This window comes from Camelina sativa, chromosome 2 (genome assembly GCF_000633955.1).
Source record: "Camelina sativa cultivar DH55 chromosome 2, Cs, whole genome shotgun sequence".
Taxonomy (NCBI): Eukaryota; Viridiplantae; Streptophyta; class Magnoliopsida; order Brassicales; family Brassicaceae; genus Camelina; species Camelina sativa.
Window position 1 is genome coordinate 4,563,657 of NC_025686.1, and position 10,942 is coordinate 4,574,598.

The following is a 10,942-nucleotide window of genomic DNA, read 5'->3' on the forward strand; positions in this document are numbered from 1 at the left end:
TAATAAACTGATTGAAAAAAAAAAAAAAGAAAAGAAAGAGGAGATAGATAGTAAATTGGTTCGATGAAGAAAGTACTTGATTTTAGAGAACAATCGATGTGAAAAGGTGAGAAGACTATCCAAAAGATTTTATAGATACAAACAGTGGAGATTTTGGAGGAGAAAAATGGGAGAGGTGGAGATCGTGGGTGATAAAAGAGAAAAAATGTTTTAAGATTAGATGTAATCGTTTATTTGTTCTCATTTGTTCCACCATCATTTTAAAGGTATCTAACGAAAGGATTAAAATTGTCTAAAAATGTCAAAATTGTCCATAAAAGAGGTCAAAGTTGTCCACCAAATGTCTAAAATGTTGTCCATCAAACTAAGTTGTCCACCAATTGTCATTATGACACATTTGAAAAGACGAAAATGATTATGACAGATCTGAAAAGAAAAACGCTGTTCATGACACATTTGATAGTTTTCTTATATTCTATTCTACAAGATTGCTCTATATCTTTTTCGAAGTAAAAGATAAAATTAAAATAAATAGAACTTTTCTAAACTGTGGAATGGGAAATCGCAAAGCCGAGCCACACCAAACGAAATGTACTGTACTACGTTCAAATTGTACGCTTGGGTAATTACCATAAAACGGTAGAGTTTGAAGGTAAAAATAGTAACATCAGCGAATGACAATGTCACAAATCCTCGTCTACATCGACCGAGTTCACTTGTAAACGACGATCTTGACACTTGAACATGAAAAAGCTTAGTAAAATCATTGGGTTTTATTGTCAATTTGTAGCCCATATTATATTGGGCCCATTTTATAGATATATGATTAAAATTAATACTAAGAAAAAGACAAAGTTTGATTTCTTTTATTCCTCTCTCTTTCTCACTCGCTCTGTACTCAAACGCTCTCTCTCAATTTGTCATCTTCTTCGTCAAACTTCAACCCCGAAAATTCGAAAAAAGAAAATACAAAATCCCGCCTTCGCCTTCTTCTAGAAACCCTAACGCCGAGCTCTATCTCCGTCTGTAGATCTCAGAAGCAAATACACCGTCGACCCGGAAACTCATACAGGTTTGCTCTACTTTTGGAATCGTCCCACTCTCTCTCTCTCTCTCTTCGCCTTACTTCGATAAAGCTTCTCTGTCGTTTCAATTTCAATTTCGAAATGAGTTTGTTTCCTATCGTTAACCGAATTCTGGAACTCTCTTTCTCACTGGTTCTTCCCAATCTAGAAAAAAAAGTAAAAATAAAAAAATCGAAGAAGAGTGTCATGTTTAGATACCAAATTCGCAATACTTTGTTTTTGTATTGCGATTCTCCAGATCTAGTTTGTTTTTGTGTGTAAAATCGAACATTTCATAGTGAAATCGAACCTTATATAACCAGATGAGATGACGTTGTTAGAGAACATGTATAGAATTAGAGAATAATTTTGGGAAAATTTCAAAAAAAATTTTGTTTATCTGAGTGTTTATTTTTGCAGCTAGTGAAATGAATCATACAGAAGAAGAACATGGAGGTGGTGGTGGTGGTTGTTATGATTATGAGTTGGATCAACTCTTCCTTGTACATTCTGATATTACATCTCTTCTCCATCAGGTCCTTTTGCTACTCTTGGCTTCTTCACTCCTTTTCATTTTATCTGAGAGAATGATGTTTCATAATGTTATGATGTATACTCTCTGTAGTATTAGTTATGGCTAATTTGAGTTTTGTGGAAATTTCAGATTGATGAGCTTGTTGTGCAAACCATGAAGCGTAGTAGTAAGACTGTGACCAAACAAGGGACTAGAGAAGTTGAGTCTTTCAGATCTGTCTTGTCTGATATGCTATCCACACTAAAGGTACCATTCCTTTTTGTGTTTTAACCATTTGCTTTATAACTTTATGTAATCTTTCTCTTTTTTATTATGCAGCCATGGTTTCCTCGATTGCAAGAAGTGATAACGGAATCTGAATTGGTTTCAAAGGATCAGGAGGAACAGCTTTTGATGAGCACTAGCAGTGTCCGATCAAGTAAAGAAGAAGAAGAAGAAGAAGATTTGTTTGATGTTGAGAGCCCTGAGCCTACTCAGTTTGAGCCTTTAGTCTCTCCTTCTCCTCTTGTGAATTGGCGTGGTGGTGATCATAACGCTGACAAGGGTAGACAACTCTTTCTTTTGACACCATTACCGTTAGGGAAATCTGAATTCCTTAAACATCAGAAGAATGCGTCAAAGCTTACGGCTAAAAGGATTTTCCCAACTGCTGTTGCAAATCAATCGCTTCAAGTTTCTAAAGAAACAAGTGATGATGCTTTAGGAGGTGAGTTGATGAAAACTGCAGGACTTGGTAACTCTTCACCAGTACTCAGGAGAAAAATTCAGTCCGAGCTTCTAATGTCCCCTTGCTTGAAGATGTCGCCTCCAAAATCTTGTACACTGTTTAGACCGATTCCTGAATCTTCTCCACCGGGAAAGCAAGGTGCTTGTAAGTCCACTTGCTCTGAACTGGGAGCTAGCACTTCTAATGGTTCACAAAGCTCTGGATCTTCTGGTATAGATGTAGCAGAGGATCTCTGTTTAAAGTATCCAGAGCTTTTGGGAATACAACATGCTCCAATAACAAGAAAAACAGATCTTGAATCCTCTCCGGTTTGGTGGTTTTCTCCTCCTAAAACATGTGTTTTTGTGAAGCCTGTGAATGAGAAGAAACTAATTGATGGAACTGGTGTTTCCGGAATGGTATCATCATTTGATTTTCCAAACATTAATCCAGAAGCAAAACACACTACAGGTAATATAAAAGTTGATGTTTTGTTCATTTCTTTATGATTACTCCATATCGATGATCTTTTTTACTTTCTCAACTGTTTCTTAGAGGGAAGCATGTCAATGGTGGTTGAGAGTACACCAGTGTTTAAAGAACCAGAGAGCGTAATGACGAAAAATAGGACAAGAGCGGGTGAGAGTACTCTGAAGAAAGAGCTATGGACAAGATTTGAAGAAGCATCAATTCAAGATGAAGATATACATTTCAACTCGATGCCAACAACAACAGTTAGAGGAACTAAGAAGAAAGGGTTCATGGAAAGGTTAGAGGAAGCGAGTGACAATGAGGAAGTTCATGACTCAATTTTATGATGAAATCACTCACTTGGTAAATGGTTTATACCTTCTTTGTTTGTAATTTTACCAATTGTACTGTTCAACCTTTCTTTTACCAAATCGTGGCTTGACTATATTAGAAGAACACTAGAGATGAATGAACAAAAGAGAATTGAATAGAGAAATAAAATGTTAGAATGAATGGTAAACTATAAAATTAAAATTAATAAGATTTTAATTAAATAACAGAATTAGTACCTAACTAAAAAGACTCAACACCGGAACTTGTAACTAAAAAGATTCATTGTTCTAGTATCACCATAGTGTTATAATCCGAATTTAAACAAAACACGGAGTATATGTGAGTTTGTGGCTCTAAACCAAGAAAATACACATATCGGAACAGAACCACTGATCATAACAAACATTTTCATTGTCTATTCTATATTAATGTAAAAGAATACCAAATGTTGGGCCAACATCGATATATAAACTTTATCTGTGAGCAAAAGTAAACAAAAATAAACAACCGAACAAGAAAACCTACCTGGATTAGATTTATCATGTCTCTGCATTCTAGTAATTTTTCGACCGATTAGTATATGTACAAGTATGATATATTTCTACTTCTAATATTATTATCTAGATTAGGGATCCTCATATATAATTCTAGTTTAATATTAAAAATTAACTAGAAGAGCTAATATCAAATTAACTTTATGTAGTTTATGAAAAAAAAAAGAACATTTATAGTCACTATAAATAGTGATTTAAATTAATCAAACCAATGAACATTTCAAACACTATAAATACCATCAATCTCCCTTCATTTATATATATATATATATATATATATGCTACATAACTCAAAGTAACTCACAAACATATAGAAAGATTCGGAAAGATCGGGACGACAATGGCTCCAAAGACCTCAACTACCCTTGCTTTATTCCTTGTGAGCAATATTCTCTTCCTCAACCTCGTTACCCCGGTTTCCGCAGACAACACTTGCCCAAGAGACGCGCTCAAACTTTCGACATGCGCAAATGTTCTCAACCTCATCAACTTGAATCTCGGTGCACCAGTTATGAGACCTTGTTGCTCTATTCTATTTGGTCTAATTGATCTTGATGTTGCACTTTGCTTTTGCACTGCACTTAAGCTTAGCATTCTTGGCATCACCATCGACACTCCTATTCACCTTAACTTGGCCCTTGACGCCTGTGGACGAACCCTTCCCGATGGATTCCGTTGCCCAACATAGCTACAATATATTCATATTTTCTATGTATGTTTTCAAATTGGTTTTGTGACTCTCGTCTAACATCCAAACTCAAACCTAAGTTCATGGCTTAGCAATTCACGAATAAGATTAAGACTTTTATGATGATGTGATAAACAAAAATAAAATAATTCAAAACACTGTTATATATATTTGTTTCAAAGGGAAAAAGTTATATATGTATATGGAAAATACTGTTATTTTAAGGGCAAATTTCAATATCACATAATACTCTGTACGGTACTTGTAGCTTTGTCTGAATCGAACTCACTACCCAAGTGTTTCTAATACTAGCATTTAATTAATAAACATAATAACATAGTAGCATAATCAAAAATGAATTTAATATTAAATTTTAATTTATAAATTACAAATATAATTAACAACCCTATGAAAGAATCGGTAATTTAAAATATTTGTTATACAGCAAATAATTTAAAGTGTCATATATATACTGGTTGCCGAATAAATTAACTGTTAACTGGTTAACTGTTAACCGTAAATAACTGAAAGTTTAAAAATGTTAATGATATATTATGCATACAAGTTTTTATAATCCAAACAAGAAGGGTAAAGCCAATAAAATTGTGAAAGCCAGACTTTTTCTGGTCAGAAAAATCCAAATTACTAATTTACAAACAAAATCGCCAGCTAAATCACATATATACACATGGGACTTACGAGTAATTATTGAACACATATGCATCGATTCTTATTTAAAGCTTGTTTTGGTAACAATGTTCAATTTTGATTACAAAATGTGCAAAATCCATAAAATCTTTATACGCCAATTCATTTTTGTTTTTTTGAACAACTACGCCAATTCATTTGATGCGAAATTATACAACCACCACCCACGTACCTCCATGATTGAAATGAAATATATATCTTTACCACATAAGAAAACAAAGATCCATTGACTACTGTTACTTAAATGTACATTCCTTTGATAATTCCTCAAAATTAATTAGTAATGACAGCTTTAATTAACAGACCAACCCTAATATAAATACATCATCAATCTCTTCATTTATCTTCACCACTCTCTTTAGCAACACTTCTTTCTTTAAAACATCATACCTAAAATAAAAATACATATTTCCAGAGATGGCTTCAAAAATCTCATCCTCCCTTATCATTTTCCTCACATTCAACATCCTCTTTTTCACGTTGACCACCGCGTGTGGTGGTGGCTGCAGTCCAGTCCCTAAACCCAAGCCTAAGCCAAAGCCTACTCCGAGCCATTCCTCCAGCGGTAGCTGCCCAAGGGACACTCTCAAGCTCGGTGTTTGTGCCAATGTCCTCAAGGATCTTCTCAAAATCGAGTTAGGCAAACCACCAGTCAAGCCTTGCTGCTCGCTCCTCAACGGTTTGGTTGATCTTGAGGCCGCAGCTTGTCTCTGCACTGCCCTAAAGGCTAATGTTTTAGGCATTAAGCTTAATGTTCCCGTCTCTCTCAGCCTTCTTCTCAATGTGTGTGGCAAGAAGGTCCCTTCTGGATTCGTATGTGCTTAATTGATTCTCTATCCAGTCTCCACCCTTTGATTGGTTATAATGTTTTATCTTTTTTTTTCGGATATTTTTCTTTGATTAAAATTCTTTGAATTCTCCTATTTTCAGTTGTTAATTGAATAAATGTTGCTTCTACTTGTTTTTGATATATCCATATCAAATCAATTTGTTTATTCATATTATTAAAGTTAATAATCAGCTTATTGTTTCCGCTTTTATCTTTAAAGAATCATGTGATCCAAAGAGCAAAATACTATGTTGACCTAATATATCTATCTAAATACATCAATTAGATTAATATAACCCTGGAATCTTAATTTTATGAGAAAACAATATAATATAGCGGCATATTGTTTTTGTGATTAAATTTCCATCCAGTACGTCTGATAGTTTGGTTAATTCAGCGGAATAGGCACGAAAATGCCACTAATTATCAAAATTTGCCACTGATATATACGTGACGTGAAATTATTTTAGTCTCTTATATTAAAACCAATTAACTTAGAAACCAATTATTAAGAAAACTATCCATGTTCCTTAAATACTAATATAAAATGTTAAAGCGAAAATGATAGTATACAAAGTATATAGATTAACTGATTAATCCATTAATTACCAAATTGATTTTGAACAGAAACATATGTGTTCTCAAAGAGAATTGTTCAAAGTACGCAAATGTCAATTTTTTTTAGGTTCGATTCATAGAGAATGCAGCTTTTTTTGCAATATTACCTACATTGCAAGTGAGTATATATATCTAGTTTAATTTGCAAGTGAAAATGTACACATTAAATTTTAGTTTATCTAATCCTTCCATTTATATAGTGGCAAATTAAATTTAGAAAACTATTTGTGTGAGTTTTTGAGACCTTTGTCACGGGGCAGACTTGTATCACCATTATTCTAAAAGATTCTTTTAGTCTCTACACATAATCTCACTCGAAGACAAAGTTTATGACTTCATTTTCATGTGATCATTGTTATAGTAAATCTCAAATGGTTGGACTTATCAAATAATTTCTATTAGACTATGGGATTCTAATTTAAAACTAATTGGTTATGAGTAAAGTGATTCATATCTTATATATACCACTTAAAAGATTTTACTCAATTTCCAATGTGGGACATTGTATCTCTATATACATCTCTTGGAGACGAATGTTTTTCTAGACATCAATTTTGCTATTTTTGGGCATGAATCAGTGGACCAACTTTTGAATTGGGCCAATTGTGAATTGGGTTGAACATATGCAGACCAATGTCTAATACCATATTAGTATATGAGGTTCCAATTTAAAACCAAATGGTTATGAGTGAAAAACTCATATCTTATATATACCATTTGAGATCCTATTTAACTTTTAATGCGGGATATTATATCCATATTAATTTCGTATAAGATGGACACACAAATTAGTTTGAATTTTTTTTTTAATATAGAAATATCTCAATCGTATAATTTCAGTGTTAGTCTTGTCTCAATTTATTATATGACTTAACACAAATCTGAGATCAAAGGTAATTTGTTTCAGCAATTGTGGATCTAATCTTCAAGTTTATTTGTGTTTGTTCATAAATCAGTGTCTCTGTTCTTCTTTTTCTGAGTTCTAGTTTGGGATAGATTGCAACTGAGGAATATTAGAGTACCGCTCACAAGATCTTTTAAAGATGTCTTCAGCCATGGATAAGGCCTTAATGGCGATGTCTCTAGAAGAAGAAGAGGAGGTTCCATTTGATATGTCAGATCTTCTGGAGATTTCCTCATGCCAGCGAAATGCTTTAAGTTTGGTTGGGAGGCTTCTAAACCCAGCCTGCCAAGATATGCAGTCTTTGATTAGGAATATGCCAAGGAAGTGGCAAAAATGGGGAAAAGCGACAGGAGTAGCTCTCTCAAAAGAAAAGTTTCAATTTATATTCAGGTCATAGCATGATCTTCAGGAGGTTTTAGACAAAGGAGCTCACACCTACAACGATTGGTCCATAGCGGTGGACAGATGGTATGAGCACCCACCACCAAACTATCTCCAGTTTATTCCCCTCTGGGTGCAGATATAGAATCTACCTATCAACTACTTTACTATCCCTGCAATTACCTCACTAGGAGAATTGATTGGGCAAGTGCTTGAGGTGGCCTTTGATCCTGATAGGCCTCAGCTCCAGGAATTTGTCAGAGTTAAAGTTCTTTTTTATGTCGCAAGATCCCTGCGTAGATCGAAAGTGATTAATTTCAAAGGTGGGTCGGCGGAAGTAAGATTTCAATATGAAAGGGTCCAAAAACGTTGTTACGAGTGTCAAAGGCTAACTCATGAGAGGGATGTCTGCCCAATCATAGTTAAAAGAAAGCAAGAGGAGGTTTTAGAAAGAAAGTCAGGAATTCCAGTAGAGAAACAGGTGATCCCGAGGATTTTGAAAGAAACAGATCCTCTGTTAGGCGTTTTTAGGGAAGATCAAGTAGGGATCGATAATCTAACTGGAAGACCAAGAATAACACCAGAAGTTTTGGAAGGAATGCGACAATATCTTATGGCAGCTAATGGAGAGGATCAATCCATTAAGATGGAAGGGTTAAGAAAACGGTCGGAGAAGTGGAAAAAGATCCTCTGGCAAAAAAGTCTATTCTGAGACTAGAACCTCCACCTATCATACATCTCGATGTTAACAGAGAAAAAGGTCTGGTCTTCAACTACGAAAGTGAACCCCTACCATCGCAAAAGCCATTGCATACAGAATTGTGTCTAAATTCTATGCCTACAGACTCTCAGAATTATCCATATTAATTTTGTATAAGATGGACACACAAATTAGTTTGAATTTTTTTTTTAAAATATAGAAATATCTCTATAATTTCAGTGTTAGTCTTGTCTCAATTTATTATATGACTTAACACAAATCTGAGATCAAAGGTAATTCGTTAACTTAAATAAAAGTTGAAATTCTTCTAACTTAAATTCTCCAATTGCAACATTGCTAATGTCAAAGGAAAGCCATGTCCAACATGAATGATGTAAAACATTTGTTAGAGTTATAACGACAAAATCATCTTTAAAATATCTGTTTCGAATAGTATGTTTCTACATTGAATGAGATGTACGTGCGAGATCATACTACTAGTATCCTTTTGCTAGTTTCGTGTATTAGTGGTATCTATTATATCATCGTCGATTATTAAATATGGTCGAACATGCCAAAATGTGGTTCACGGGTAGCTATTGGCGAGATCGAGAATTCAGTTATTCCCTTCGACAGGCTAGCTAGTAAATATGATAATCATCATGTCATTTAATTCTTTACTATAAAATTGATTGGTCGATTATATTCTTATTATCTTATTTTTGTAATGAATTCCTCTTTAATAAACTAGACTGTATTTCTAAAAGACGTGGAAAAATGAAAGAAGTTGATATGCTAGTAATGATATTTTGGTGATCAACTTCTTGTTGATTAAGGCAATTAAATTTTACTGAACATAACAATTTTATGTCACTAGGAGATTGAGTAATGTTTCCATCTGAAATCTTTCGGCTAATAGACAATAAGGGGGTCTATTGAACTTTATATTTTAGGAGATTTTGGAGTATTTTTAAAATCACCTGTTATTCAACTAATGATTTTTAAAAATCTTCCAAAATATTTTGTTATTGAACTTGACATTTATTAAAATCATTCTAAATCATTCACAATCTCTTGTTATTCAATTAAAAATTTGTAAATTTCACTTCAAATCTACTGTTATTCAAAATTTCATAATACTTTAGAATTTTTTTTATGAAAACGATTCTAGGAGATTTCATAGCTTATTTTAGTTGAAAAAATGAGTTATAAAATCACACCTCTAGAGGTGAAACTTTGAAAGATTTATCAAGAAAAAAACAAATTGTGTTCGGGCAGAAAAAAAATATTGTGTCACAAACAAACTGCAGAAATATAACTTTGATTCTGCAACATACCTCAATCAATAGTAATATGATCGATTCTCGGATTCTGGGACTTCCTGGGAAATCAAAATCATCTAGATTGGGAAGAGAGAGAAAGGTTCTGTGATGGTTCGATGTGTCTGAAGTACAACTTTCATGGTCTCCTTTAAAATCAACGAAGTGTGAAGCACCAATCTTATAGAACGAACTCGAGCGAGTACCCGTCAACTTCCTACTAGCCACGTACAATTTTAATTGATGGATGAAATTGTATGTATAGGATGAACTCTTATCTCTCAGCATTATAATATCAAATTCCCAAAATCAGTTTGTCATCGGTAAAAGTTTTAAAATTTGCTATAAGCTGGTCATAAAAGTGCATCAATGCTCTTAAAACAACTAACTTTTGCTACAGATTCCACATCAAAGCCGTAGTTAGTTGCATTGTTTGAGATAAGAGATGATCACCAAGTAACAACAATAAGGACTCCGACAAAGCACAATCAAGTTGAATCTTCATTGGCGTGTCTCTCTCTCTCATTAATCTAATCCTCTTTTAAACATAACAACATCGGTCGAACATGAAATTGTTATCGAACACGAGATTGTTATCGAACACGCGGACATGTTTTGGTGGGCTATGTTTGTCCATGTGATGATCAGGATCACATGGTGGTGTTTCTTTGATACATCATCGCTAATACTGTTATGATCGGAGTACGTAGAGACATATTGTCGTTGTTGTTGTGATGGTGATGATTGTGGTTCTTATTTATATCGTCGTCAAACCTGTCAAAGTGGTGATTTCAGACGCCGGAGGAAGGTGGTTAGGTCGTTTATTAAACACCGGTGAGTTCCAGGGCAAATCGATGAGAAGTTGAGAAAGCATCCATCATCGTCATGTGAGTTTTATGCTAGGATCGGGGCCATGGGTTGGTTGAGATTTTGTTAGGCAAATTTTCCTTTTTTATGTTGTTTTGAAGTATTCTAAAATCACCCAAAGTTTAATAAAATTTCACCAAATCACAAATAGAAAATTCTAACAAATAACCAAAATCCCCTAAAACAACACTCAAATCTCTTAAAATTCTAAAATATTAAAATCCCACCAAATCACCTAAAATATTAAGTTCAATACACCCTCCTA

At 34.0% G+C, this 10,942-nt stretch overlaps 3 protein-coding genes across 3 annotated transcripts; all 3 read left to right on the top strand.

Annotated features, from left to right (window-relative positions):
• Nucleotides 899-3,260, top strand: LOC104717470. The gene is made up of 5 exons (XM_010435043.2): nucleotides 899-1,072; nucleotides 1,485-1,600; nucleotides 1,729-1,845; nucleotides 1,918-2,776; nucleotides 2,861-3,260. The coding sequence occupies exons 2-5, from the start codon at nucleotides 1,493-1,495 to the stop codon at nucleotides 3,121-3,123; spliced, it is 1,347 nt and encodes a 448-aa protein (XP_010433345.1). The 5' UTR covers nucleotides 899-1,072; nucleotides 1,485-1,492; the 3' UTR covers nucleotides 3,124-3,260.
• LOC104717480 (putative lipid-binding protein AIR1B) lies at nucleotides 3,912-4,575 on the top strand. Its single transcript, XM_010435054.1, has one exon. It carries the CDS (start codon nucleotides 4,004-4,006, stop codon nucleotides 4,349-4,351), a length of 348 nt encoding a protein of 115 aa, XP_010433356.1. The 5' UTR covers nucleotides 3,912-4,003; the 3' UTR covers nucleotides 4,352-4,575.
• LOC104717488 (lipid transfer protein EARLI 1-like) lies at nucleotides 5,397-6,099 on the top strand. The gene has a single exon (XM_010435067.2). It carries the CDS (start codon nucleotides 5,477-5,479, stop codon nucleotides 5,882-5,884), a length of 408 nt encoding a protein of 135 aa, XP_010433369.1. The 5' UTR covers nucleotides 5,397-5,476; the 3' UTR covers nucleotides 5,885-6,099.